At 37.6% G+C, this 27,699-nt stretch overlaps 2 protein-coding genes and 2 long non-coding RNA genes across 4 annotated transcripts; 2 read left to right on the forward strand and 2 right to left on the reverse strand.

Annotated features, from left to right (window-relative positions):
• Nucleotides 1-7,797: 7,797 nt before the first annotated feature.
• Nucleotides 7,798-10,885, reverse strand: LOC143416487 (uncharacterized). Its single transcript, XR_013096866.1, has 4 exons — nucleotides 10,116-10,885; nucleotides 9,608-9,758; nucleotides 9,151-9,236; nucleotides 7,798-8,548 (listed from the first exon to the last, which is right to left on the reverse strand). It is a non-coding gene; the product is annotated as an uncharacterized LOC143416487 (long non-coding RNA).
• Nucleotides 10,886-11,900: 1,015 nt separating this feature from the next.
• On the forward strand, nucleotides 11,901-14,012 carry LOC112431051 (uncharacterized). The gene is made up of 2 exons (XR_003022316.2): nucleotides 11,901-12,400; nucleotides 13,048-14,012. It is a non-coding gene; the product is annotated as an uncharacterized LOC112431051 (long non-coding RNA).
• Nucleotides 14,013-16,980: 2,968 nt separating this feature from the next.
• On the reverse strand, nucleotides 16,981-21,086 carry LOC101476442 (E3 ubiquitin-protein ligase DDB_G0292642). The gene is made up of 6 exons (XM_004576449.3): nucleotides 20,993-21,086; nucleotides 20,799-20,897; nucleotides 19,578-19,698; nucleotides 19,185-19,273; nucleotides 18,580-18,750; nucleotides 16,981-18,470 (listed from the first exon to the last, which is right to left on the reverse strand). Exons 3-6 carry the CDS (start codon nucleotides 19,672-19,674, stop codon nucleotides 18,015-18,017), a joined length of 813 nt encoding a protein of 270 aa, XP_004576506.1. The 5' UTR covers nucleotides 19,675-19,698; nucleotides 20,799-20,897; nucleotides 20,993-21,086; the 3' UTR covers nucleotides 16,981-18,014.
• Nucleotides 20,830-27,602, forward strand: LOC101475002 (uncharacterized). Its single transcript, XM_024799607.2, has 12 exons — nucleotides 20,830-20,952; nucleotides 22,226-22,352; nucleotides 22,446-22,542; nucleotides 22,886-23,016; nucleotides 23,140-23,210; nucleotides 23,858-23,983; nucleotides 24,076-24,171; nucleotides 24,259-24,387; nucleotides 24,467-24,595; nucleotides 24,689-24,723; nucleotides 24,876-24,910; nucleotides 25,609-27,602. The coding sequence occupies exons 2-12, from the start codon at nucleotides 22,295-22,297 to the stop codon at nucleotides 26,517-26,519; spliced, it is 1,818 nt and encodes a 605-aa protein (XP_024655375.1). The 5' UTR covers nucleotides 20,830-20,952; nucleotides 22,226-22,294; the 3' UTR covers nucleotides 26,520-27,602.
• The last annotated feature ends 97 nt before the right edge of the window (nucleotides 27,603-27,699 follow it).

Below are 27,699 nucleotides of genomic sequence, written 5' to 3' on the forward strand. Positions count from 1 at the left end.
TCTTATCACCCAATGTTCTGATATATATCCACAGCATTCATTCTCCCCCAACATGTTTTGTTTTCAGCCTCTTGTCGTCAATCTCCTGGACTCTGCACTCACAGAGATAGTTGTGTTCTAGAAACATTTTTCTATCATCTTTTCCATCTTTCTGAAGTCTGACAATCTGATTTTTCTGTCATTCTGGAACTTATTTTGCATATGTCTTCATGATGTATACAGGTAGTGTAACACACATATAAACCTGGAATACCATAGATCTCTAAATGATCTGATTTTGTTGTTGAATTTTGCTTTTACGTTTGGTTTGAGACCCAAACCCAGGAAATGACTCACTGTGTGGTTGAAGTGAAACTAAAGTAACAAAGACAACAAATAAATTCATAGTTAGGTTTATTATCTGTTGCCATTCAAAACAAAGAACAAACGCATTTATTCTGAATTCTTTGTGTTGTTTTGACATGTATGTACAGATGCACACTGACCTCAGCATCTGACTACATGTAAATACAATAAAAGAAAACAAACAGATGATGTGAAATAATGACTGAAACACTGTAATGATGATGTTTGAAGTTTAAATTTACTCCCTCCAGTCAATAATTAATGTGATATATGATATAATAATATGTAACATATGAACATAGAACACCTGTTATTAAGCAGCTCCATTGGCTTCCAGTTCACCTCCGTGTCAATTTCAAGATCCTGCTTCTTACTTTCAAAGTGCTTCGTAACTTCACTCCTCTATATTTATCTGATCTTCTCCATACATACTCACCCACTCATACACTTCGCTCGTCTTCAGCTTCCCTTCTGTCTGTTCCACCTGCTCGCCTGACTACCATGGTATTTAAGAACAGGAACAAATAACAAACTTGGGTATGCTAAAATAAAATGAACTCCAGGAATGCCTGGTTATTTCAGAAGGTTGAAGCCAGGTGTGCTACATATATATGAATATTTACACCATGCAGAGAAATGCAGCTGTTTTTCAGCGTGGGAAACTGAAAGTTTCTCTTGGTGGCCACAGACATTTTTCTTTGGGCCAGTATGTGTCTTCACCAGTGATGCTTCTTTTAAACTGTTTTTACACATTGTTATACCTCTGAATTTCAACTGTGCAATGTGTAGGCATAAAGAGTTACAGATTATTTATGCTTTTCTAATTCAGATATATATGAAAATTTATAGCAAATCCATGCAGACTGTTAGAATAAACTGTGGCAGAATTAAACATGTCACTGTAGTATTTGTTCTGTCTTTGCAAAGTCTTCAGAGAGATGACTTCAAAGCTGTACACTGTGTATTCTAACACATGATGGTGCTGCTAAGTAAAATGAGGAGAAAATATGCTGCAAAAGCAGCATAACAGTAGCACACCCATGGTAAGCAGAGAAATAGCAGTAAAAATCTGTCATTCAACACATCTTCTGTACAATATTAGAATAACCAGAATATTTAACCTCATTCCGGCTTTGCGTTTAAGTATAATGTTACCATGAATCATAGAGTGTCGTGTTCAAATTTTTCAGAAGGAATTCAGGAGAAATATCTGTCGTTTAAAAAATATTTAATTTATTTCAGCAGTTAAACCTTCAAGTTTACAGCGCTGGACCTTTGTGTGAACCAGCGGCCTGCTTCACAGAAAGGATAACCCTCAAACGTGCTGTACAGCTTATATACTGTGATCAATGTTCCCTCTAAGCTGCGCACGTGCGCAATTGCGCACTGTTGGCACGGTCTCTGCTAAGAGAAAATCTGTGTTGCGCACACAAAAAGAATTCTAACCTGAATTGAAATTAAAGTAAATATGTGCTGGTGTTTTAGCTGGAAAAGCGGCGTGGCTGATGTGGAGTGAAGCCAAGTTAATGACGACGTGTACAACTATTGGAGATGTGAGCAGGACAGAATGAACAATTGACAGAAAAACTGTGGACTTTATACCAGTTTTTAAATTGTATTGATAGGCCACGTAAAACCAGAGTAACGGGGAGAAACGGTAAAAACGGCGTTTTATAAGGAAAAAGCTCGAAAGCACTCTCCGCCCGTGAGCAAAGACGAAACCAAAACACCCACACCCTTTCCCATTGGTCGAAAAATGTACCATGTCGACCAATCAAAACATGGCATTTAGTTGTTAAGAAACGGGAAGTGTTTTGAGATGTGAGAGATTTGCAACGTTTAGCTCAAATCTTGTGTAGTTAGTGTGTAGTGTAGTCAGTAGTTTTGTTGTGTGTGTCAGAACAATGAGGTGACTGCTGAATGTTACAGGTGTTACAGCAGTGATACACCTCCTGTTGTCAGGCCTGCAGGTATCAGGCTGTTGTTCTCCTTTATCTCATAGTGGACAGAAATTATTTTTTGTGGCACAAATAATTTGTGTGGCATCAAATTTGATGCAGAACAGCTCATTGTTCTGTAAACAGTTTGAAATGTTTATTTTAAAAAAACGCCTTGGCTGCATTTTTAGGTAAACAGCTGCAAAAAACTTTGTTTTTTGCAAAACTCAGTAACTTTTTTGAAGAAGTAAATATATAATTAATTACCCAACCTTGATTCATTATATACTGTATTTTGTAGACAGAGAGTTACAGGACTCTCTCCCAGACCACAGACTCATAATACAAGTCAGAGCTTTATAAAAAAAAAAAAAGAAAAAAAATAGAAAGTTGTGTTTTCAAAATTGGAGTTCAAGTCATTTTTACTTCCAATAGTGTTAACATACTACACAGGTCGTGAACAAGATTTTTTTTTTAATTTTCATTGTAAGTGGGATAAAACATTTAATTAAAACTAGTCTAACATAAATGTAAATGCTGTAATTAATAAACCATGTAACTTGGATGGATTTGACACTGGCGTGACCACAGTGCACACGTCTAATGTCGCTCATGGTGGTCTACGAGATCGCTCAGGGAGTTTGTGTGTTCGCTCAGACACATGAAAAATTAGAGGGAACACTGACTGTGACAATAACAAAATATTATTATGGCTATCTTCTCCAGGCACGAACGTGGCAGTCTGGGATGAATCCTCCCCGTTTAGTCCCAACCTCGCCTAGTATCTGTTTCTTCTGCTGTAAGAGACAAAAAAGAAAAATATCTCCCTGGCTATCCTTATTATTTAATATTTATCCTAGATTCTACGGCCTAGTTCAGGACATCTTGTTCTGACTTCCTGACTCAGAGACTGTTCTAACCATTATCATGTCTGTAAGCATGCTGCAAAAACCCTCTGCACTCTTCATCACTAACAATATTTCAAATCCAGACAGTAGCGCTGAATGAAGCTAGAAGAAAAAGCTGAGAGGCTGCTTAGACAGCTCAGATACAACTGCTGTTACCGTTTCGCTGTGAGGGTCCCAAAAAGCGCTATATAAATGCAATCCATTATTATTATTATTCTTTGTAACTTTTTCCACATTTTCTTTGATCTTCTCAGTGCCGTGTGTGTGTGTCTGTTGTCACAGTGTTTGTGAAGTCAGAGAAAGTTTGCAAAAGAGACCTCCATTCATGATCCCACCCACTGCTTCCTACTGTCCATTCTGGGTATTACACCACCATAACAAGTTTAAAAATAACAGAATAAAACTCTTGACAGTTCAAATTTTTGTCAGTTAAAACTGACACAAAGAGTCACTTGTGCATGCTCAATCATCCAGGTAAGTAAAACACTAAAGGTTGATTCTGTTCATCTGGACGTAGCGGTTTGGGTGACACAACGTGTGTTTCTTCATAAATATTTAAACATCATGAAACAAAAATATCACCACATTACTTGTGTGTGTTCAGCAAATTTGTCTTCGACTCTGAAGTCAAAGTCTTTATCCTTTATCATCACAGTTCTGGGAAATATTTAACATCAGGCCAAGCAGAAGAATTGGTTTCAATAAAAAATTAAGGACTAAATTGCGACCTCTAGTGGCTTTCACCTGTAAGCACAACCCAGTTTGAGAATCAAGGATCTGACTGGTTTGAAGCTACATGAAGAAAAGGTATACTTATATGTGATTTTGTGGGCAAAGAAAGTGACAGTTTCTTTTATGCTTTCTTAATTCTAATATGTAACATTTACAGCATATCCATGAACAGACCTGAGATAAAGCGCTTCATAGAACTTTAAACAACAACTTCATATCTTGTTGATACTAAACACTCCTGATAAAAACCTTACAGCTTTTGAGTAACACATTAGGGAGCAACGAGGTGGTCAGAAAAGGACTAAATGAGCATATCATAAATCAACAACCAGACAAAGCTGCTTGTGTGAAGTCTGTCTTTCAGTCGAAGTCAGTCTGCACCGATGAACAAATGGTCTGCTCCATCATTTATTTCTCCAAGTCTGGATACAATGTAACGAATCACAAAAAACTGAGTTACTGAAGTTTGTGGCTGGACATTTATAGTAAATTTAGTAACAAAAAGCATGTATTCTTTTGTGCTCCATATGTGTGTGATAGTTGCCTTTAGGAATGTTCAGTTATTTGGAATGAGAGGGGCATATGTTATCATGTTGTCAGAGCAAGTGTGTAGTTGGCAAAGCTGGTTGGCTCAAAGCTGTGAGTGCAATGCCAAAATGGCTCTGTTTGCCTTTACTCAGTCCTCAGTCCTGAGTGTTTAGAGCTGAGCTCCACATTAACACTTATTATAACAGAGCCAGATCGAACAGAATGTAACACTTCTGGAAGTGTGTTAGAGTAATGTTTGAATGTTACAGCATGTTAGGGTTACATTAATATGCATAATATTTTCAGTCTCATGCTTTTCTATCCAGACACTCTCAGTCAAACAAATCAATGCAAATGATTTACCACACCGGAATAAAATCCCTGTCCACTCAGTGGTATCAGCCAGCTGTCCCATTTAAGTTCAGCATTTAATATGAAATTGTGTCAAAATTCAGAACACAGGCCATTTTAAAGAGAAAATGTATTGATGCATGCTCAATCATCTAGGCAAGTAAATCCTAAAACGTTGATTCAGAAGGCCCTGGGTAAATTTGGTTATCCCAGCTGGACATTTCTCAAAGCTGGGAAGGCACCTAAAGAAAGCTCCAGCGAATCTAGGAGAGAAGGACAACTGCTGCCTAAGCAAAATCTTTAGTAGGCTTGATTACTGTAACAGCATCTTTACAGGTCTACCTAAAAGATCAGACAACTACAGCTCATTCAGAACTCTGCTGCTCAAGTCTGGCACTAAGACCAAAGAAGTGGACCACATCAGTCCAGCTCTGAGGTCTTTACACTGGCTGCCTGTCCGTCAGAGGATAGACTTTAAAGTTCTGATGCTGGTCTATAAAGCTCCTAATGGTTTAGGACCAAAATATATCAGTGACCTCCTGACCCAGTATGAACCTTCCAGATCCCTCAGGTCATCTGGATCCGGTCTTTTATCAGTTCCCAGAGTCAGAACCAGACACGGAGAAGCTGCATTCAGCTTTTATGCTCCTTATATCTGGAACAAACTCCCAGAAAACCTCAGATCAGCTGAAACACTCAGATTATTTAAATCCAGGTTGAAGACTCACCTGTTCTCAGCTGCATTTGAATAAAGCGCCAAATCCACACTTTTAAGCTTAAATTTCAAAACTTACATTTTAACTACTGATTTTATCTATTGTTCCTTCCTTTTTTTCATTTTAAATCATGCTTTTTATTTTTGTTTTTTAATGTCTCTGTAAAGCACTTTGAATCACCTTGCTGTTGAATTGTGCTATATATACATATAATAAACTTATATAATAATAACTATATAATAAACTTGCCTTGCCTTAGTGATCCTGTATCTCATGAGTATTGGAACAGTTGAGACGCATTTTTTCTAAACACCGTGTCTCTGTGGCCTTTAAACCCCCAAACACGCTTCGCAGGTCACATTTGAAGGCCGAGTCGGTGTATCCTTCATGACCCAACCTATCCCAGAATTCATAGCGCAGGCCTGCCAATTCGTTTCCAACAATGGCGGCAGCTACTTAGTTTTAATATTACTCTTTCTGGGTCACAAAATTAACTTTAAGATATTTTCAATCGTGCATGTAGCCGTGTAAACTTCAAATATCTGCTCGGTTTATCAAGACATCACATATTTGCAAAAGTGCTCCAACGTTTTTCGAAGACATCTGTTACCCACCATTTTTTTTTATCTTCATTTTTTTTCCTCCCATGTCCCTTGTGGGGCTCCGTAACATCCAGATGAACAGAATCAACTTTTGGGGATTTATACCTGGATCATTGAGCATGCATCAAGACACCCTTGCTAGATTGTATCACGTCATCTCAACAAGAATAAATTAATTTGTTGAATTTCATGCAGATCCTACATGAAGCAATTATGTTCACCATAGAACCATAACCTTATTTTAATCAAATTACAAGTTAGACTCTTGTAACTCTAACCAGGCAATTTCACTTTTTTGAGTAAAGAAATTTTTTTCGGTTTGTTTTTATTTTATCAAACATAAGGCTGATTATACTGGACTGTATGATAAAACTGGACTGAATGAACTTCCCTGAATGAATGGCTCATATGGATGAAATAGCTAAACAGATCGCCCTACATACTATGAAAAACAGATGTAGGGCATTCATGATTAAATGATGACATGAATGCGGGCTGAATCTGCGTTATACAACCAGCAAATTCTGCTTTTACACAAGCGTTTCCAGTATGATTATGATGGGATCGTGGATTACGCAATGGTTGATCAAAATGAATGAGACCAACTAAAACGTAGCACGAAGGTGACAGTGAAGGAAAAAGACAGATGCGCAGTAAGATTTAAAGTATGTGGCGGCATGAACGCTGACGGCCTGGAGAAGGCCAGGAGAAGGTTATTGGACTAGACCAGTGACGACACAAATGCTTGACGGCATGGGAAAGTGGAATTAATCAAGCTTAGATTTATGCGGCAGCATCTTGGAGCAGAAAGATACGTCTTCCTTATTGAACTTGCGTATAAGCTTCATACAGGCGTGAAACAACCTCAGTCCGGCAGCTAGAAATCCACCCCGGCAAAGCAACAGCTTGACGATCTGCACTGAAAAAAATATGTTGTTGGATTTACTTAATTCAATGGTGGACATTTGTTGCACACAGATGTTTTGCTTCGGCAGCAACTTAAACAATTGAGTTAAATTAACACAATTTATTCATGTTCAATAAACCTGTGCAATTTGTGTTGATAAAATGTGACTTAAACATGTTTTGATGAAGTAATTTGAGCTCTTGGAATATTTTAATCCTTCACAATTTTCTCACGTTATCCCAACACGATTCAATAACTTTTACCCAATACTACTTGGTCACTTAAATACTACATGTTATCTTCAAATTACATTTTGCTATTATATTCTAGTATCAAATACACAATTTTCAAATGGAGGCCTTATAACAGATTGTATTGTTCTCTTCCAAGATGGTTGCTGGCATCCACCAGTAACCTTTCAAAACAAAATGTCTAATTTCACTGCATTGACAGTAGGTAAAGAATTAAACTGACATTACTCCTCCACTGAATCTATATAAATCAACAGTTAAATAATGTCAGTTCTTCTGTGTTCTCTGGAATCAATCACAGTAAAGAAATTAGACGGTTTCTTTTGAAAAATGTTGGGAAAGAACAAATCAAAACATTCTATTTAAGGCCTCTGACCTCAAGATTCAGTTAAACAACAATTATAACTAAACAATTTGAGGTAATGTTAGTTTCCATTAACATTAAATTAGGTTACTGAATTGGCAAACACCTTCCTATTAACACTACCCATTTTACCCCAATAACTAAAGAAATTAGCACTTGCAGGTCAAAACCTTTATTCAAGAGACGCAAAAATAACATTGATACAGTGACTGTCAAAAATTACAGCACTGATCATACTGTGACATCTTGGTTCAAAACAGCACACTTAGAAATATTCAACGTTCTTTACTTCAACTGAATGAAACTGAAAATACCATTTCACACGACCCATATGGGATATTTAGACTGTATAACTGTTCACGCTACATCTCTTCACTAGTAAAAGAAAGAAAAAATACAAAGAGAAATTTAAAAATGCTGCCAAACAGACAAACAGAACTTGTACAGAGCAAAAGGAAAAACAAACAACAAAAAAAACGGCTTGTCCTCATGGCAGTTGCAGAGTATATAAAAATGAACCCTGCGATCCGTTCCTGGAATTGAGCTTCAAAAATGCAGCAGAACAAGTGTGAGATTTAAATGTCCTCTCACCTAGAGCTGGTCACCTCACATGCGTAACAGTGAGCTTCGTTGCAGGAGCAGTTTTGTCTTAGTTGTGAGCTTTTCTTGAGAGCTGAGTTGCATCCAACTCCATTACCACCCTTTGAATCACCTCAAAAGTGTAGCAGAGTTGTGATGGGTAACTCATGTTGAAGGAATAAAAAAGGTCCAAACAGCATGGCTACTGCAAAGGTCACGTTATCCAGATCTTGAAGAACAACATCAGAAAAGTCATTGCCTGGTGCATCCTCTGGAGACAGATGTTCATTGTGGTTTTCTCAATCTGTGCAGTGGCCTCAGTCAAGTCCTGGTTAAACACAAAACATTTCTTTAAGATTCCTTTTTAAACTCATCTCTTTTGAATCTACCAGTTCTAATGTTAGAGTAATTTAAACCAATGCAAGCAACATAGTAAATAGCTATAGCCAAAGAGTGGCCTGCCATGCTGCCATTCATGGTCTAACAGAGTTTCTAAGAGAGGGTGAAAAACATAATAATTTCAAATGCTTTACATTAGTTTTTGTTAGAAAGACACCGGCCCATCAGAAATCCAGGTTATGTCACTCAGAAGATGTTAGAATTTAGACTTTCAGCCCCACAATTTGGTTAGCTGTTGGTCAGTTGGTCTTTTTTTTTTTTTTTCAAACAAAAGCTAATGTAAATATTGGGGGGATTTTTCTTTGTTCATTAGAATGACAAATTTAAAGTTTTTTCACACTGATGTGACCCCTAATACAGGGGTGGGGGTGGGGCCTCAAGGGCCGGCGGCCGAGTTCACTACCAGGCCTCATGTGAACTTCAAATTATTAAAGAGGACTACTGGTCCTAACCAGTCCAATGAGGATCAAGTGGATAACTAAATGCATTTTTAAATGTTGCAAATCCACAATCTACTCATAAAACACTCACCATGAACTCCTGCACCAAGATGTTGCAATTGTCTTTCACACAGATGCAGAGCACTTTGATGAGGGACTCCGAGCATTAATGTCATCCTAAAGTATTATAACAAAGAAAACAGAGATTTGTGAACTTTTCAGTAGCACAGAAGAAAATGATCCCAGACAAAAACTCTTGACTTTTTAAACCAGTCAACATGCAACACCAGCATCTACAAAGCAATATCAAAAGTTCCTGTTTGACATCAACTTTATGGATATATAGTTTCCAGAACATTTATTTTTTTAAAAAGATAAATTTTTCTCAGTGGGCCAGTAAATGCATGACAAAAATTATGGCATCCTTTTAGTGGAATCAGTACTCACAGGTAATAGTTGACGGTTTCAATGGATGTAGCATAAAAATCTTTTACTGACCTAATGCAATACATATACACTTTGTAGTTAAAGAATTTTAAAGTTCTTACTGTCATAATGGCAGCTACATCCATTAGCTTTGTGCCCTGTTCCCCCGATCACTTTGCAAACACTTTCAGCAGACTGCCAGAGAGAAACTCAGCTCCGTCAGAAACCTTGACTGTATGCATGGTTGGGATGCACTGGAATGCTGCATTTCATCTGAAATGACATAAAATTATTTTGAAATAACAGCAGGCACTGTGCTTGGTTAATCAGTAATGTTTTGTTGAATAAAAACTGTGTTTCCAGATCTTATGGGATTAAAAAAATCCAAAGATGTTTGTTTCTGATTTGCAACCCAACAACCCACAAGTTACAACCTCATTTCAGTTCAAGTGTGCATTAATGCGAGTCCAGTAATCACCTTTCTGGCAATACATACAGGTATAAGTTAAACCTATGGCAGATTTTGGATCTCTCAGTTGTATTAATAGGGTGAGTATGCATGCACCTAATAATTATAAAAAACCTATTATAATTAAGTTACAGAAACGAAAATAGAATATACTTTCTTACCATAACACCTTGAACCCACAATCCATCAGCTGACTCCTGGTGAAATGCAGAATAGAGGTCGTCTCTCAATGTGCAGCAAAAAAAACAAAAACAAAAAGAAAAGGACAGCAGGTGAGGGCAGGAGGGGTAGGGATGTAAGCTAGCATAATGCCGCTGATGATATTAGCTAAAGCTGTTCAATGTCCAAAATCTCACTAACACCACGGTGCAGTAAATACACAATGTAACTGAAGAGTCAGTTGGCAAATCTATTCACACAGAAAACCAAATTATGTTATGAGTGCCTCGTAATTAGGTTTAATGTGATATTACGGCTCTTGTGCCAAAGACAAATTCAAATGAAAAAGCGCCAATTCTTTGACAACAGATAAAACAGCAAATAAGCTAACGGCTCTTTTTTAGCATGTTACATGGCGGCACTTTAGACGTTTAACTACATTTGGCTGAAATATGGTAAAAATTAATTCAAAAAATCAAGACATACCAAAAACGTAGAGTTGGCTGCTCGACTTGACTGAGATGGATGCCTTTTTTAAACCACGATCCAAAGCCCGCGAGATGAAATCACGCGTGGTTTCACGAGATTTAACGTTGCTATCTTATTAACTTACTTCACCTGAACATGATATGAACAATTTAATACACCCTTTCTGCATATCATGTAGTTTTTACACTATATAGTTACATTTAACTTTAAAACATGAGGCAATTGTGTTAAATACATGCAAGATGCTTACATAAATCCAAGAGATGGCCAGTCCCTTTTTTTCAGTGTGTAGGGTCCCACCTTAATAAGTATTAGAAGAGGTGGCAGAGTCTACTGCAACTTTCAGTCATGCTGCTAATCTTCGAATAGAAGAAAAAAAGGAGGAAAAAAATGTAAAAGGCCTCACTCCACTCTGCCTGCACTTTTTTCTTCACCTCTCTTGTGCACAGCAATTTTTTTTTTTATTGTTGACCCCAGGTATTTAAACTGGCCTACCTCCACTACCTCTACTCCTTGTGGTTTATTTACTAAGAGGTTAAAAAAGCGATGACAGACTTGAGCAACACTGAGGAACAGCTTATGAGCGAAAAAATAAGACACGTTTCTAAGGACCACAGGATTTTCTTCTCTGTGGTAAAATAACAGAGAATTTAAATACCAATAGCTTCCACAATAGCAGATGGCAATAGCACTTAATGCAGCATTTGGATTTTTAGTTTTGAAGTTTTTCTAGCAACAGATTGCTCCAAGGTTTACATAGAAGTCACACCTGCTTGATTTGCTGTGGTGGCGGAAGTTTAATTATTTGCAGAAAAGTAATAACACTTCATTACAAGTCAGCACCCTGCATAAGCAATGAAGCTGCAATGCCATGCTGGATCTAAAGCAAAACTAAGCTGCATTATGGAGCCAGCTTTTTTAAATAGAGTGACTTAATATTGTTCAGGCTTTTACATATAAGCAGCATTTTTGATTATGGATTTGATAATACATTTTTTACTGTGTGTAAAATATTGTGGAACTGAGAGGGGGGGGAGCTTTACAAAGCAATTTTTTTTTAACTTAAATGCTTAAATATTTGAAGCAATTGTTTCACAGTCATATCGAGTCTTTGAAAATGTCTGACATTTATTTCTATGACTCAGGAGATAGAACAGTAGATCCCCTGGCTGCTCCAGTCTACATGCCAAATTACAATTTACAGGGCATGTGGCCGCTGAAGTCTCCTCCTGAACGACAGGTGTCACCCATCAAACAATACTACATCAGGGCTGATATAAGAAGAGAAGAAGTCAAAACCCAACGCAAAGAAATCAGGAAGGCACGGTCGTACATTCGTGTCTTCACGCAGTCGCCTCACTTTACTAACGTCGAGACCAGGGCAGAAACAGCAACTTGCGATATCGGATAAGATGTCAATTTGGCGTCAAATTTGTTTGGTGGTGCGGTCAGAATAGTCATTTGTTCCTTTAGGGTGTTTTTTCAACCTTTGGACGTTACGCCTTCGATCCCACCAATAATAACAGTAGAAGAGTATCGTCACTCATCTGTTAGTGTTAGACCCAAATCGTGAACAACAACTTGAAGGGCCATTACCAGTGTCCGCGGCAACAACTTTAGGAACACAGTCAGTGACACACAAGTCAGCACAAAATGGAGAGGAACCACCAAGTTATTGTTCAGGAACCCAGGGGTCTGAAGGTGAAGGTCAACCTATGCAGAACCGAGGAGCAGTTTAAGAACATGACAGTGCGACAGCTGAAGGAAAAAATATGGGAGAAATTTCCGGACTTTGGAGGTAAAAAACTCTGGCCGAAACACGAGTAACGCGCTTTTCCCGACCTGATGGCAGAAGACAACAGATAGCAATGTACCGTCTGAAATGTAGTTTTATTGATGCACATTAACACTGTTTAAAGGTTTTCTAAAAAAAGATACAAATTAAACTGTGTTGGGTCGAGACCAAGCTTTATTACATATGAAAACATTATAACGCTTCTTTACAAGTTAACATTCTATATTTACATTAAACAAGGAAGCAGCAATAACGTGTTACTGTCAAATTTAAAGCTAAATTAGGTGCCATTATGCAGCACAGTTTAATAGATCAACTGTTTGTCAATGAGAACAAAAATGTAACAGTACACAAAAAAAAGAAAAAAAGAAAAAAAGAAAAAGATACTAAACATCTGGCTAAACACACTACATTGCTCAAGTATGTGTACTTCATGATTACCATTAAGCTTTGTTTTTAGGTTAAGCTGTCATTAAATGTGTTTTCTACCATCAGTGATTTTAGAAAGCCTCCAATTACCAAACTTACACTCTGTACGTAGTTTATAGCTGCAAACTAAAACACTGAACATACTATTAATTATTAAAAGTAACCCCGTGTGTGTGTGTGTGTGTGTGTGTGTGTGTGTGTGTGTGTGTGTGTGTGTGCAGGAGAGAAGCATCTGTGGCTGATTTTCGTAGATAAGATGCTGAATGACGATGATGCCCTTCTGTCTGACTATGGAATCCAGCACATGTCTGTCATCCACATGTTAATGAAGCTTCCTGGAGGAGGTGGACCTATTGATGAAAACAGTGGGATGGGGGACAAGACTGGCAAAAATCGAAGTATGGAATCTCTGAAGTTATCATTTTAATAACACAACTAGATGCTGCGCAGGTCCAACTGTAATAAACTTTTATTCAACTTCCAAATCACAAACTTCTGTTTTACTTTTTTACAATTATTTATGTGCCTGTTCTTGAAGTGGCAGGTAAAGTTTGCTCATCATATATAGGAAGATCTCTGTTGAAAGAAGGCTTTCTATGATGTTGAGGGTATGGATGTTTTGAAAATCCAATTTTTGTGATTTTGTTTGTTGTTTGCTTTTTGCTTCTTTGCCACAAAAACTAGTTAAACTTCCTCTCTTGAAGCTTAAAACAAGTTCACCACATGTGCACCATTTTAATTTATAGCAAGAATAAATTGTGTATTCCTCTATATTTTGTATAACGTGTGTCTTACATTTTTGCAAACAACTGCAATAGAAACACACCTGATTGTACAGGTGACGTGTGAATTCTTGCAAATGTGATAGAGATAGAAAGTGAAACTTGGTGTCAGTGGACCTGAAAAAGTCACTCAACACATATTAATGGTTGAACTTGTCAGATATTTTCAGCCTGACTCACAGGATCAGAGACAATTGTGCTGTTAGGGTTTGTTTGGTGTGTATTTGTTTCCAGGAACAACAAGTTCTTTCAAAGCATTTATAACATGTTCTTTGTTTGCTCAGGCTGATGTGAAGTGAAATTATTTGAAAAGCTAAACTGTCAAAGGCAAAAGTAAAAAAAAAAATCTTACAAAATGTAATGTATCTGTTCTATGAACCTATAAAGTCTGTCTCTTCTCCATACACCTAGTTTAAAGTTGTCTGTTGTTTGTACAAAGAACATTGGTTCATCTCAGTTTAGTGCCTTCTTCATGCTTCAATGATTCAACGATGCCAGACCCCAGTCTCTCTACGCATGTATTAGACTGAAAATGAAAAAGCAGCTGAAAAATAATAAATAAATAAAAAAAACATGACTTTTTAAAGCTTTAATATAGTGAGTGGTGAGTAATGCCTTCACTATCCCCAGAGATTTTGGATTTCAAAAAGACCTTTCATCCATAGGTTATTCCGCTTCGAAATGACAGGGTTCTGTCGCTTTTCAAAACTGCGTTGATGATCTTTGTACCAACGACAGAGCATAACTTGGAAAAATAAGAAGAATTTAGGTGAAACTGAAAGCATCCTCAGCCCTCTGGCATCAGACTCTGATGTCTGCTGAGCGCAGACAACTTGTGTCAGTGTCGTTACCATTATTATTGACAGACTCTAAAGGAGCACAGAAATTCTCATCCCAAAAAGCTAAAAATGGGGACGGTCTACTGGGTCAAGGTTCAAGGACTAAGGGGTGAAACGAAGTGGATCGATGTGTGCAACACTGATGAGGAGTTTAACAGCATGACCATGAAACATCTGAAGGAAAAAAAATAAGGCACTGTTTTTCATATATGTTGGATATCTCAGGTAAAAGCTCTGAAAGACAGAGTGAAAGCTTGCTGTAATGTGACATTTTACCCTTGAGCTGTGGTGTTATATGTCTGTGCATTTCTAGACAATTATACAGATGCATTTCATTGTGTTGTATTTAAGGAAAATTCTGAAGCAGTAAAATTAGCTAACAAGCACAGACGTATATGCTTCTTTGTGGTTCACTTCTCACTAGTATATATTGCCATGAAAACTTATGCTGGCTAGGTTCCAGATTACACTCCTTAGGATCCCTGAGAACTCTGTGTGCAGACAATAGAAAGATGAATTTTTAGATTCACTCTTATTATATAACAACTTTATTGTTTAACAAGAATTAATGCACGGTTCTCAAACAGAGCATATATTTATAGCCTTCTTTCTGACCTTATGTAAAATTTTCATGCCGGCTAATCCTAAGTATGAATTCACTTTTTTTTTTTAAATATTTATTCTTTATTTGCTCGGAAACTGTTAAACCCCATGAGACTTCAGCTGATGGAATAAAAACATATAACTTTCTTCGAAATGTCAATTCAAATACCTCAATTATAATCCGTCACTTTCCCCCGTGTCTTGACGCTAGAATTGTCATATTGATAAGTTTGTTCACTTCCACAGTTGGTATTTTTTTTGTTGATTTCTTTCCTGGCTTCAGATATACTAAACATTATTATAGCAGCTCTCGCAGTCCTATTGACCAAAGTCCTTAAAGTTTGTAAAATTCAATCCAAGTTTCAAGTTTTATTGTCATGTACAGATAAACAGTGTAGCCACATTTATCCATAATGAAATTCTTTGGCTTGTGCTCCTCACACATTAGAAAGTGTGCAGTTATATTAAGAAGAAAATAACAAGAAAATAGCAGTAATAAAAAATAATAATAAAAACAAGTAATTAATATTTTGAGAATTTAAGACAAGTTGGTATTTACAGTTTGTGCAAAATAAAAATAAAAAAAGGTCTTCCGCCAGAGGACTGTACGAGGCAGGATTTTCGTCTTATCCATGTAACTTCCAGGTTTATCCTGGGCTTAGGTGGTTCACTTGTTACCGGGGAACAATTGGCCCCTCAACAATAAATTGTAACTATTAATCCCAATTTTGCTAAATAAAAGGATCTGGGTTGCATCAGTCACATGATTACCATTAACCAATGCACAACTTTACAGTAATTTAGCATCAAGTCGGTGCATCACGTGATCTCCTTGGAGATTGATTTATTTTTTTCATAATTTTAATTGATAAATGATGCTTGAGTCTTTTCAGTTGTTCTGCAGAAATGTTCAGCCTTGCTTGACAGTCGGTGTGTATTCTTCACTTTTATCTTCTGTGTCTGTTTCAGATCAACAGCAGATTATTTTTGAAGGAAATGAGCTGTTTGACAGTGGCACTCTCACGCATCCTATCGTTAGTTTTAAATCTTAGAGGGGGGTAACCTGAACAAGATGTTGAAGGAAGAAGCAAGGGTCCCAAAAACCGAAGTATGGAAAGCCTAGCTGACATGTAAATCCTTTCACAAACATTACAGAATAACATGTCAGTGGTCCAGGTGCCCAGTGACTCCTGAGCAAACTGGGAAGTCCCCCCAGTCATATCAGAGAGATTATCTACAAGTTCCACTGAAGCTTGCTCAGCTGTGGTGAAAGGAAAGCTTTCTAAGGCAGAGAACTGAGAGAATGTTTTCTACTCACCCCACAGAACTAAAGATGATGATGAAGTCCCGTTTCCACAGATTTTGTCTGTATGATTTATTTTGATTAGTAGTTTGTATAAATCAGCTGTTGCTCTGCCACATAATGAAGAGCCAGTGAAACATTTGGTATCAGTAGCACTCAAACTCTTTAAATATCAAATGAACACTACTTCAGTTCATGACATCATGATCATTTAGTAAAAGATTCAACTCAGCAAAAAGAAAAATGTCCTTGAGTTACTGACAGTTACAAAAAAGTGCGTCCTGCTCGTTTTATTTATATATATCAGACATTTTTCTGTTTTGCTTCTACTCTGCTGTGAATCTCTCAAAGAAATCTAAAACAAAATATCGAGCATGAGAACCATAATATGTAATGAATGTTGGCTCTTTTCTCTGTGCCACACAGGGTTGGCTGGTTTTCTGGGAGTCACAAAATCACTCACGCGACAGTATACTGCCCTCCCTCATGTCAACCCCCTGAACACAAGTGACGGCAGTATACTTGTAGTTTAGGACTTGGAAAGTTCAAGGTTGTGATTGACGCAGTGGCAAGAGCAAATAAGTAAATCCAAACTGACAGAGAATTTTTTTTGGCACTGCCTAAAAACACAAGGAAACGTAAAAACGAACTGACCCCCTCAGTGACATTGTTGTGTATTTTCCTCACTACGCAATGGATGCAAAACAAACTTAAAAAAAAAGAAAAAAGGATACAAACAAGTTCCAAAAACTTTTGCCAGTTTTTCTGGCAGAAAAACAGCTGCAAGAGAGACGGACCAGGGAAGTGAAAAAAGAGGTGAGGAAAGGAAGGTGATAAATTTGTCCAAAGGAGAAAAACCATCATGGGAAGAAGGTGTTAAGTGTAAAGACACAACAAGATTATATGATGGTGAACAAAACACAGCAGCAAAGTCAGGCAGTCTGGTGTTCTTTGTTCTAGGCTGGCTTGTTTAAGATCGGTTAGTTTCTTCTGAGAAAAAGTGATGTCATGAATATTTCTGTGCACAAGATTGGACAACAGAATTTACAAATTCAGAATCTCTATAATGGACGATTTTGTTTCCTCTATGAAATACAAGTGCTAACTCGTATAAATAATATCCTGTGATCCAGATTTTTACTCATCAATCACTAATATAATACAAAGCTCTCCTTTGATTTCTTTCTAATCAATCATTTTGTTTAATGCTTATAATTTAGGAGCTACTGATCCACTATGTGCATGTTGATACAAAACAGAAGAAATGCAGCACTTTTTATAAGTTCTTTATTTTTCACATTACGCTTAAACTACAGGCTAACATTTTGTCTCACAAGAAGACCTGATGCATGATGCTAAGATTTCATTTGTAATAAACTGAGTGCTGATAAAAATGTATTCATATTTCATATTCACAGAAATGTTTGAGTAAAAGATGTATAATGATCTCTCTGCACAGTTAGTGACTTACAGAAGAGAACAGTCTCTTGTTGGGCAATTTAAAGTTCAGCCAGTAGGAGGCAGAGAAACAAAGGCTGACAAAATAGAGGTGTGTCTTTTGGAGCTGAGATACGCAACATCGTTTTTTTTTTATATCAACAATTGTTAAAACGTTAAAGGAAAATATAAACATTCTCTTAAATTGTTCATTTGTCTTGTTTTCATGTTTTGCTCCACACAGGGATGGAGGTCTGCCTTGGCGCGACCCCACTGGGGCAGATTTCATATGGTGAACTAGTCTGTGAACATTCACGCTTCAGTTTCAGGCAGACAAAACAGAACTCCATTTTGCAGCGAGGACATTTGATATTTTTGCAGTATTCTGTGGTATGCTCCACCCTCAGGCCACATGTAGGACAGAGTCTGATGGCGGGGCAGCTGGTGACCCCCTCCACCTCAGGCAGATCAATGGTTTTACACGTCTGCATGAGTTGCAGGTCCTTGTTCTCACAGCCGTCGTTGTCACAGCGGTCAGATCGAAGGCCTGAACCCTTCCACGGTTTCAGACACTGCCAGCAAAACTGGTATTTCTTCTTCTGATCAGCTGTGCATACGACACACTGGACACACAGGTTGGACAGATCCTTCCTCTCTACATCTGTTTTACACTGAGGACACTGATGTGGGAAACAGTGTTTTAAAGAAAAGAAAGAGACCTCCACTTTAAACATTTTTATCAAAGTGAAATAAGCTGAAAGGTCACAATAATAACCATAAATCACTTACTGGCTGAACCTCACAGTGGTCTGCAAGAGCCAGACGGGCCATGCTCTCTTCAAAGTGCTGCATTTCCTCCACAGTCAGATCAGCCAGTCTGCGCACCTCCTGGTACGACCACTCTTTATTACACTGCTTGGTGCCGTCCACTAAAGCCGGACATCTGAATTTGTAATTCCCCTGAAAACAACAACAAAAAAGACTCTCTGTATAATTAGAGAAATAACTAAGAACTGAAGTCCAAATCTTCAAGGCTCTTACTTTAATTATAATAATTATACCGGTAATAGTACTTTGTTACATTTATATCTAATAAACTACTGACTATTTTCACAATCAAATCTGACAAACACACAATGATAACCTTTTATAAAAGTAACTTATTCCTTGAAATTCCTTATACCAGTAGTACCCAACTATTTAGCTTAAACAATTTATAAAAAAGCAGGATCTTGACCTAAAAGGTAACATTTGTATAATAATTTCAGCTAAAAAAAGATTTATTTTAACAGAGCTCAAAACTTAAATAGAACTTTGTTGCACCACTGTTATCCAAATTAAACATGAAACTTTATTTACAAGAAAAAATAAAGGGCTACAAAGACACAACATACCTTATCCAGCAGAGAGCGACACCAACGTGTCAGAGATTCAGGAGTGACAGCGTGGCCGCAGGACATCTCTGCTCTGAGAGAGTCATCACCTGAGGAGGGAGTTAACAACAACAAATCAAACATGTTACTGGTTTAGAGAGGAAACAAAGTCAAACTAGATTTGCATGTCAAGCTACCCCTCTACACATCCAAATCCAACAAATCCCACACCGAGTGCATCATGTAAGCTGCTTTCTATCTCCACTCCTCCTTTTATACTGTGTCTGACTTAATCACCATCATATCTGTCTTTGATGCCTTCTCTGGTCTGTGCTGGATTCTTGCTGCTGCTTCCACAACAGAAACAAAACACCAAATATAAATTATATTCAGTAAAAATGAAACAAATCTTACATGATGAATCCAAGTCATCCTCCCTGTTGACAAACTTCAGGGTGGTGTCTAGAGGGTCGTATTTCTTCTCCACCTGATCCTGTCCACGAATGCTCATTCTGGGGATCCAGCACTACAAATACTGTAACATAAGATTTATATTAACATGTCAGCCTGCATACAGACCAAACATAATGACTGTCATTCTCACAAGATAGGAGTTTGGACTGAAAGGAGGATGAATGCTGTCTAATACACATCTTCAGTGTGCTGATGGTTCACCTTTTCAAGAGGGAAATGAACCAACGCATAAAAAAACGAGAGATTTACACCCTACAACCTCAAACTGCTGTCAAATTAAAGTAGGAGTCTCAGATTTCAGTTTTTGTTTTTGCTGCTGAATAATGAGTAGTTTTAGTGATTCAAGTTTCAAGCACTTTACAGCACCAGAATAAGTGCAGAGCCTTTATGAAGTGGAAAAGTACAATTTGACTTGTTTTTATAAACTTTTTTTGCTTTTGAAGATGCATTCATGTTATCTGTGGTTGGTGTCACTGTATGGTCTTCTTATTGTCTTGGACTGAATACAGTGAATGTTTGTTAATGTCTTCTTGCATCAGTCCAGGTTTTTGAAGACTCCTCATATGGCTGGAGTTTTACTGGAGGAATTTTCCACTTTCATCCTAGATGAAAGTTTGCACACTGCTAGAAACGATTCAGTGTGTTCATGGTCTCTGTTTCACTCCCAGATAAAGGCTTGTGTGCTGAGTTTCAGTTAAATAACCATAAAAAAAAATGTTTTAGCTTATGTGTGTCCCTTACAAAGAGTACTTAAAACGTAAAGGGTTTTGAATCCAGAAGCTCTCAGTCTTAAAACAACTTATTTAAAAACCTCCTGTGAGGTGTGGCGAGTCACTCAAGGAAGTTCCAGCTGCCTTTAACTTTGTTACAGAATGTTAACGTTTCTCTTTCTTATGAGATTGTTATTACAAAGTAGTAAACATGTCCACAACATTTATGTAATATTTTAAAAGAATATAAACTTAAACTTGAAGGAGGCTTCGTAGTTATTTAAGTGGATAAACTGAAGATATTAACAGGCGATTTGTTAAAGGGAGAAATGTTATGTCTTCGCTTGTTGGCACAGCTCTAGCAGTTTTAAAGACTTCCGCTTTTATTTTAACGCTCAGCCAGAAGTAGGACAGCCACACATTTAAGTATTCAAATAAATATTACATTTACCAGGAATCACGAGCCTCCAGGGTCTGTGTGTACTTCCAGCGGTGGGTCCTTGTGTGTCTGTCGCACCTCATCTCTGTCGCACTTCCTCGTTCAGCGTCGCTACGGCATCGAAAGTGAAAGTTTGCTGAGGTCGGTAAATCAGATAGGCTGCACGGTGAGTACTCTCCTGTTTACCCTCCCTTTTTACTACTCACCGTTAGAAAACATCATCATTATTTCTGTCTGGACTTACGGGTTATAGCGTCAGTGCGTTTGGTACTTTATACTGAAGCTGTGATTGTTTTACTGTTGCTTGAATGGTCTGTTTTATCGCCCCGAAGGCGGGTAAGCACGGCTAAGAGGCGGCAGCATGGTTCAATAACACTCGAGACACATACTGTTACTGTGGACGCATTCATTCAAATTTAAAGGGTTTACAATTTAAATTTGAATTTAAATCGATTTCGAAAATCAGACGTTTCAAGGTTATTTTACTTATAGCACATTTGTAATGATAGCACATTACCAAAGAAACCTGTAGCTACTACAAACCGTAAAAGTATCGTATTTATAATGTTGCTTTATTATTACCAGCTCAACTTTACTTTAACGAGCTTTATTTAAGGAAGCCACATAACACAGTACAGTGACGTTATTGCAGGAAGAGAGAAAACAGAACAAACGAGAGGAGGCAGACACGACAGCGTCACACAGCTGTTGCAGATGTGTCTGCCGCACATTCATGACTCTGACATCACATCCTAAACTTGATGTGTTGGATTGACATCTGGTGACTGTGGAGGTCATTTGAGTACACTGAACTAATTTTAATGTTAAAAGAAAACATTTTGAGAGGATTTGAGCTAACATAGTGAGTTATCCTGCTGGAAGCAGTCATCAGGAATGGTCCACTGTACACCACCAGCAGCTTTAACTGTGGATATACAGCAGGATGAATCCGTGCTTTCATGTTGTTTATGCCAAACTCTGACCCTGCCGTCTGAATGTTTGTTGGTGCCTTTCTGGTTATCCTCAATTTCTGGAATGCCAAACTCACTTTACATCCTGGGCCACATACAGCAAACTTTAATTTTAAGTGGGCCAGACCAGTGAAGCTCCCCCTTCTCTCAGTGTAAAGAAGTTTAACTACACAATGCAAACCCGCGATATGTTATTATAAGAAAAAAGAAGCGCAATTTCAACAGCACTTTACACACAACTGTTATCTATTAATTAACTATTTTTGGCCCAGTATGAATGGCCACAGGGAAGGTTTTTATCAGGTGAAAAAACTTCTTAAAAGCTTCTTAATGTCTATGCTTTTCTACTAATTTTCCAAAGCCATCTAATTGGCTGGATTGGCGTCTTTACCAGGTCAAGTGTGGCCCCCGAGCAGTGTGTTTGACTCTCCTGCTCTAACTTCTGCTGTATCTAATATCCTTCAACAGAATGGACCCAAGCATCTGACAGTAAAGTTCAGGAGTGAAAATGCCGACACACATCAGACGGACATCAGGATGAATCACTCCCTCGTGTCGAGGTTCAGAAAGAAACTAAAAAGCCTTCCGGTTGCAGGTAAGTAGTATAAAATGCAGCAGCTTAAAGCATGTGGCTCTGATTAAATGATGTGTGACTTATATTCCTTACCCTCATTGACTTACCTTTTAGATTACTATGGCCTTAAGAGTCCAGGTCTTACATGTTACCTGAACAGCGTGCTTCAGGTGCTTTTCATGACAGAAAACTTTCGCGACGCTTTGAAAAGGTTTGAAAAAAAAACTTTATTTGGGATGTTTTTAAATGTGGCTGTCATAAGTTAGCATAAAGCCTAGATACATGGGAAAGAAAAAAAGAAGAAATGTAGGAAAATCAGAATAAATCAGAATAAATCAGAAACGTAGAGTATCACAGAAAATGTTTTTTGTTTTCTTTTACTCTTTGACTCAGTTTTAAGAAACAAGATGAAGTTTTTCTTTTATTTAACAGAAGTGTCACATTGATGTGAAAGTGTATTTCTTCCAGGAGTTAATACGCGTTAAAATCTGGAACTAAGTGGAAATATAAAGATTTTTAATCACATTTCCTTTGTTTCCTGGTTACATATTAAGCAGTCCAGATCACCGGAGGGGCAGGAAAGACTCACCAATTGTTGACTCAGAGCTGAGAAAGCTGTTTGATGATTTACAGAAACAATTGGCCGAAACACGTAACATCACAGAGAAGCTGGGCATCACAGATGGTAAGATGGTTTATTTGACATGTCTCATTATTCTGTGTGTGCATTTGAAATGCTGTAACAAATATATTATCACTGGTGCTCTGGTAATAATTTTGCGTCCTCTTCTATCTCCCTGATCTTCAGTATTTGAACAACGTGATGCTGCTGAGTATTTTGAGAAGATTTTGTGTATGACGAGCCAAGACGCTTCCAAGGTGCGACCAATATACAGCTCTGTTTACTTTAAGGGCACAGTGTTCATTAATCAGTGCTGAAATTTGAAAATATCTAGGTACACGTGTACAACGTACAGCACAGCAGGCACCAGCTGTAGCTGTCTGCTAATCGGTGTCAAAAGCGTCCTTTGGAAAATAAAGAATCAGATTTTTTATGTACCATAAACACGTGTCTGGGTAGTTGAGTAAAAATCAATATATATGTACATATTTGAAAAAGTACATATACTTTTTCAAATATGTGCATTAGCTGAGTTAAAGTGTAAAGATTAAAATACTTAGATTTACCCGAGACAATATAAGAGAGGCAAACATAGTCAAAGTATTTTGAATGCACAATGTCTTTAATCAAAATGATAGTTTTAATGCTAATATTTAATCCATAAACTTTCACATTTCCCATTTTACAAAAAAGCAAAAAAAAAATAGCAGAAATTACTTTTTTGATTAATAAGCCAAATGAGTTATTTATTTGCTGCTAACAGAAAATAGGAGTAGATGTAGCAGTAGGCCTCACAAATTATTGTACTTTATACTAACAAAATGCTTTTGTCAGTCCAGTATAGCTCTAACAGTGCCTCTGATTACACGGGTGCACAGCAACAATTGTACTTTTTTGTGTCCAGATCTTTAAAGGAGAGCTGAATCACAGGACAACATGCTGTAAGTGCGACATGAAGAACGATTCCAGGAGCTTCTTTTGGATTCTGCCACTAATGGTGGAAGATTCAAGATATAAAACCTACAATGTGGTACTGAATTTCCCCCCATCAAAAAGAAGGGTATATATTTTCAAAAGGTTAAGAGAGCAATCTGTTTTACATAAAATCTTCATGGTTTGCAGGAGCAAGGACTCGAAGCTTTCTTTGAGTTACAACAAGTATCTGGTGATGACCAGATATACTGCAGCCGCTGTGATGAAAAGCAAAATGCAGACATTGTGAGTGATGACTCTGATCTCTTAAAGTTTTTATCACAAAAGATGAATGCCTCTTGTTCATGTAGTTGTTTTTATGTTGTGTCCTAGAAATGGGAGATAACTCAACATCCAGATGTTCTGACCCTCCTGCTAAAGAGATTTACCTTTGACTACAAGCTGAGGCGCTACGTCAAGCTTCACTGCAAAGTTGATGTGCCTCAAACTTTACACATGGAGGTATTTAAGAGAGAACAGCAACAAGTTTTAACTTTTATCTTTTAAATTTAATGACTTTGTTTTATTTCCTCCTCTCCAGAAATGTACTTATGAGCTCTACGCCATGGTTAACCACTTTGGCAGTCTCACAGGAGGACACTACACCGCAGAAATCAAATCATATGAAAATGGGCAGTGGTACTGCTTCAATGATGGACGTGTTGAAAGTGTAAGGGAGCATAATTTGACAAGTCCTCAGACAGTTAAGTGTTTAACAACATGACATTAAGTCATTAATTTATTATTATTTTTCATTTTTCAGGTCAAACTATTTTTTGCTAAAGAAAACCCACTGAGGTAAACACTGACTTTGTTTAATGCCACATGAGGAATATTTCCTGAGCTAGAACCATGTAATGTCTGACATGAAGCAGCTGGAGTTCACATTATTCAGCTGGTTGACTTTTGATGACGTTTGATGGCGTCTTTCTCATAATTCCTCATAACAGGTCTTCTACAGCTTACATCCTCCTGTACAGGAAAGGTAAGTTTGCTTAAGATCACCTCTTATAATTTTTTTAAATTCATAATTACACTTTATTTGAAATGGTTAACCCACCGAGAAAAGAAAATCATTTCCTACTGTAATCTTTACCTTATGATATAAAGTGCATCGAGTCAACTGTTGTTGTGATTTGGAGACAAATAAATAACATTTAATTGAAGGTGACATTATTTCACTAGACTTAGATGTAGTGCAAAGAGTGTAAAAATGTAAAGGTTGTCTTACTAGCATACTTAAGAAGTGTTTCCCAAAAGCTTGTAAATAAAAATAATATTAAGAGTATCTGAAGAATTATTTTTGACCTGTAGGAGGAGCCAAAACTGCATGCTTTAAAGAAGTACTGGTTGTTTTTGTTTCAGTTTTAAGTTCTTTCAGTGTTTTGAAGAACACTAATGTACAAATCAGAAAATTAATAAGTAACACAAACTGATTTAACTGTTTTTTACACAATTGATTGGCCAGTTTGCCTAAAATATTCATTTCCTAAAAGCCAAATGTCACTTGATGCTGCTTCTCTTTTTTATGGAGTGCCAGTTGTTTTGCCACACACATATCAGACTGATGCAAAAATGATGACATTCATAATAAATGCCACAAGAGCAATAATCTCTTCTCCAAAGACAGATTAGTCATTGATCATTCTGTGTTTTACTAATCTTCCGTTTTTATGTTCAAAGTGAGCAAAGAAGCTCCAAAGACTGATGGAAGTGATCACGACACTCAGTGTGCACATTCAGACATCAAGGCTGAAGGAAGGAGTCATGAGACACACAGAGGGGACACTGCTTTTCCTCATTATCAACCAGAGAGATATAATGACAAAGGGAAGGACATTTTAAAGGGCTACAATGGTGATTTGCCAAAAAGCTGTCGTGATGATGGAATTTTGGGAGAACTGATGAACTTTAATGGAGAACCGGATAAACAGCCAAACCAAAGAGCAGCACGGATAAACAAAACAACTGACAGTAGAATAAGAATTAAAGCAGTTGTGCAGTGGCTTGATTCAAATACAAAGGCACACATGTATCCTCATATCAGCAAAACAGAACATTTGAGAACACGGAAAATTTACGAGACTCAGCAAAACAGTAATTCCCAAAAGAAACGTCAGAAAGCACGAGACACTTTCTGGGAAGTTAGGGACGACACTGATACTGAGACTGGAACAAAAACAAGTAAACCAAGGAGTAGCCCAGGAAGAAATAGAGAGAAACCTGGAGAGACTAAAGCTGAAGAAAAGAAGGAAGAGGCACTAAAAGAAGCATCAACACGAGAAAACAGCAGGCCTGTTAGACGGGGAGGGAACGGTTCTGTCTCTGCTGCTGATAAAAGGATTTGTAGTTGTTACTGTTCTTCAGTCCTGCACCCAACAAACTACTCCAAGAGTCACCGTACAATCAACGAAGCCTCTAATTATAAAAACTCAGTAAATCAGGGCAGAAATGTAAATACCTTAAACAGCAACATTATGAAAGAACAGCACGTTGTTACTACAGACAGCAAACTCAAGACCAAACACAAGCAACAACAAACTGCAAGCGTGACAGAGAAAAAAAATCTAATAAAAGAGCCTTGGAGGTGTTAATTGTGATCAGTAAACTGTGATCAGGAATGCATTTGTTTACCTTGTTATATGTCAATGTCTTCCTTATTTATTATTGGCTAATGCACATAGGTAATCATAGTTTGGGCCTCTACATATGTTCTCTGTAAATCCAAATACATCACTAACAAACTGTGTATGTATTTAAAACGTTCAGTAAATTCTTTAATGCAGCGGCCCCCAACCCCTGGTCCACAGACCGGTACTGGACCGTGAGTAGTTTGGTACCAGGCCGCGAGAGTTGAGGCTCAGGGGTGAAATTGATGTTTTTCAGGGTTTTTATCGTTATTTTTTAATGTTTTATCATTAAGTCAGTTTCCTTGGGTCTTTTCCCGTGTGTTATGAATATTTCTTTTGGTACCAGTACTGGTTTTATTTTGTTGTATTTATCCGCGACAGCTCCGTGAAAATATTGCCCGACGGGTCCGTGGTGCAAAAAAAAAAAAAAAGGGTTGGAGACCGTTGCTTTAATGAGACTTTGTGCATTTGTGTTAGAAAAATTTACTTGTCAAGTTATGCAGGTGTTACTTGCAGAAGATCTCAAACACACATCTTTGTAATGTCGCCCTGAGAGGTCAGATGCATCACAACAACTGAAGGAGTGACAGAAACTCAAACATATGATGGACTGTGCTGAGACGTGCTGAAAAAGTGAAAGATTCACTTGTGTCCAAGATAACTTGTGCGCTAACAACATGATTCACATGTGCTTTTTGGCATTTTTTGACATGTTTTTTCCAGCTTCGTGTCCATTCTGTTTTTTCTACCTCTGCTGTGGTTTGTGTGCTTTTTGCAGCATTTTCTATTAGCTGTCGTTTCCTTTGGGTTTAGTAAGTTTGACCTCTCAGGGCCACCATACTTTTCCCCACAGTCAGTCAATATGTTGAACATGGTACATGTTGTTTTATAATGGAACTGATAAATAATATTTGCAGTGATTTTTAATGAGATTCGTGTTAAAGAGGAACAGCAGGTAAATAAACACGCCCTGCTCTCATCATAAACTGAGATATCAGTTTAGATTTCCAGTCAGGGAAACGTCTAATAAAGAATCACATTCACACACTTGGTAATTTAGGCTGTTACATGCTGAGTGCTGCACAGGAACTATAATGACGACCATAAACTCTAAGAATAAACTCAGTGATGAACCTTTTTATAG

Source organism: Maylandia zebra, linkage group LG3 (genome assembly GCF_041146795.1).
Source record: "Maylandia zebra isolate NMK-2024a linkage group LG3, Mzebra_GT3a, whole genome shotgun sequence".
NCBI lineage: Eukaryota > Metazoa > Chordata > Actinopteri > Cichliformes > Cichlidae > Maylandia > Maylandia zebra.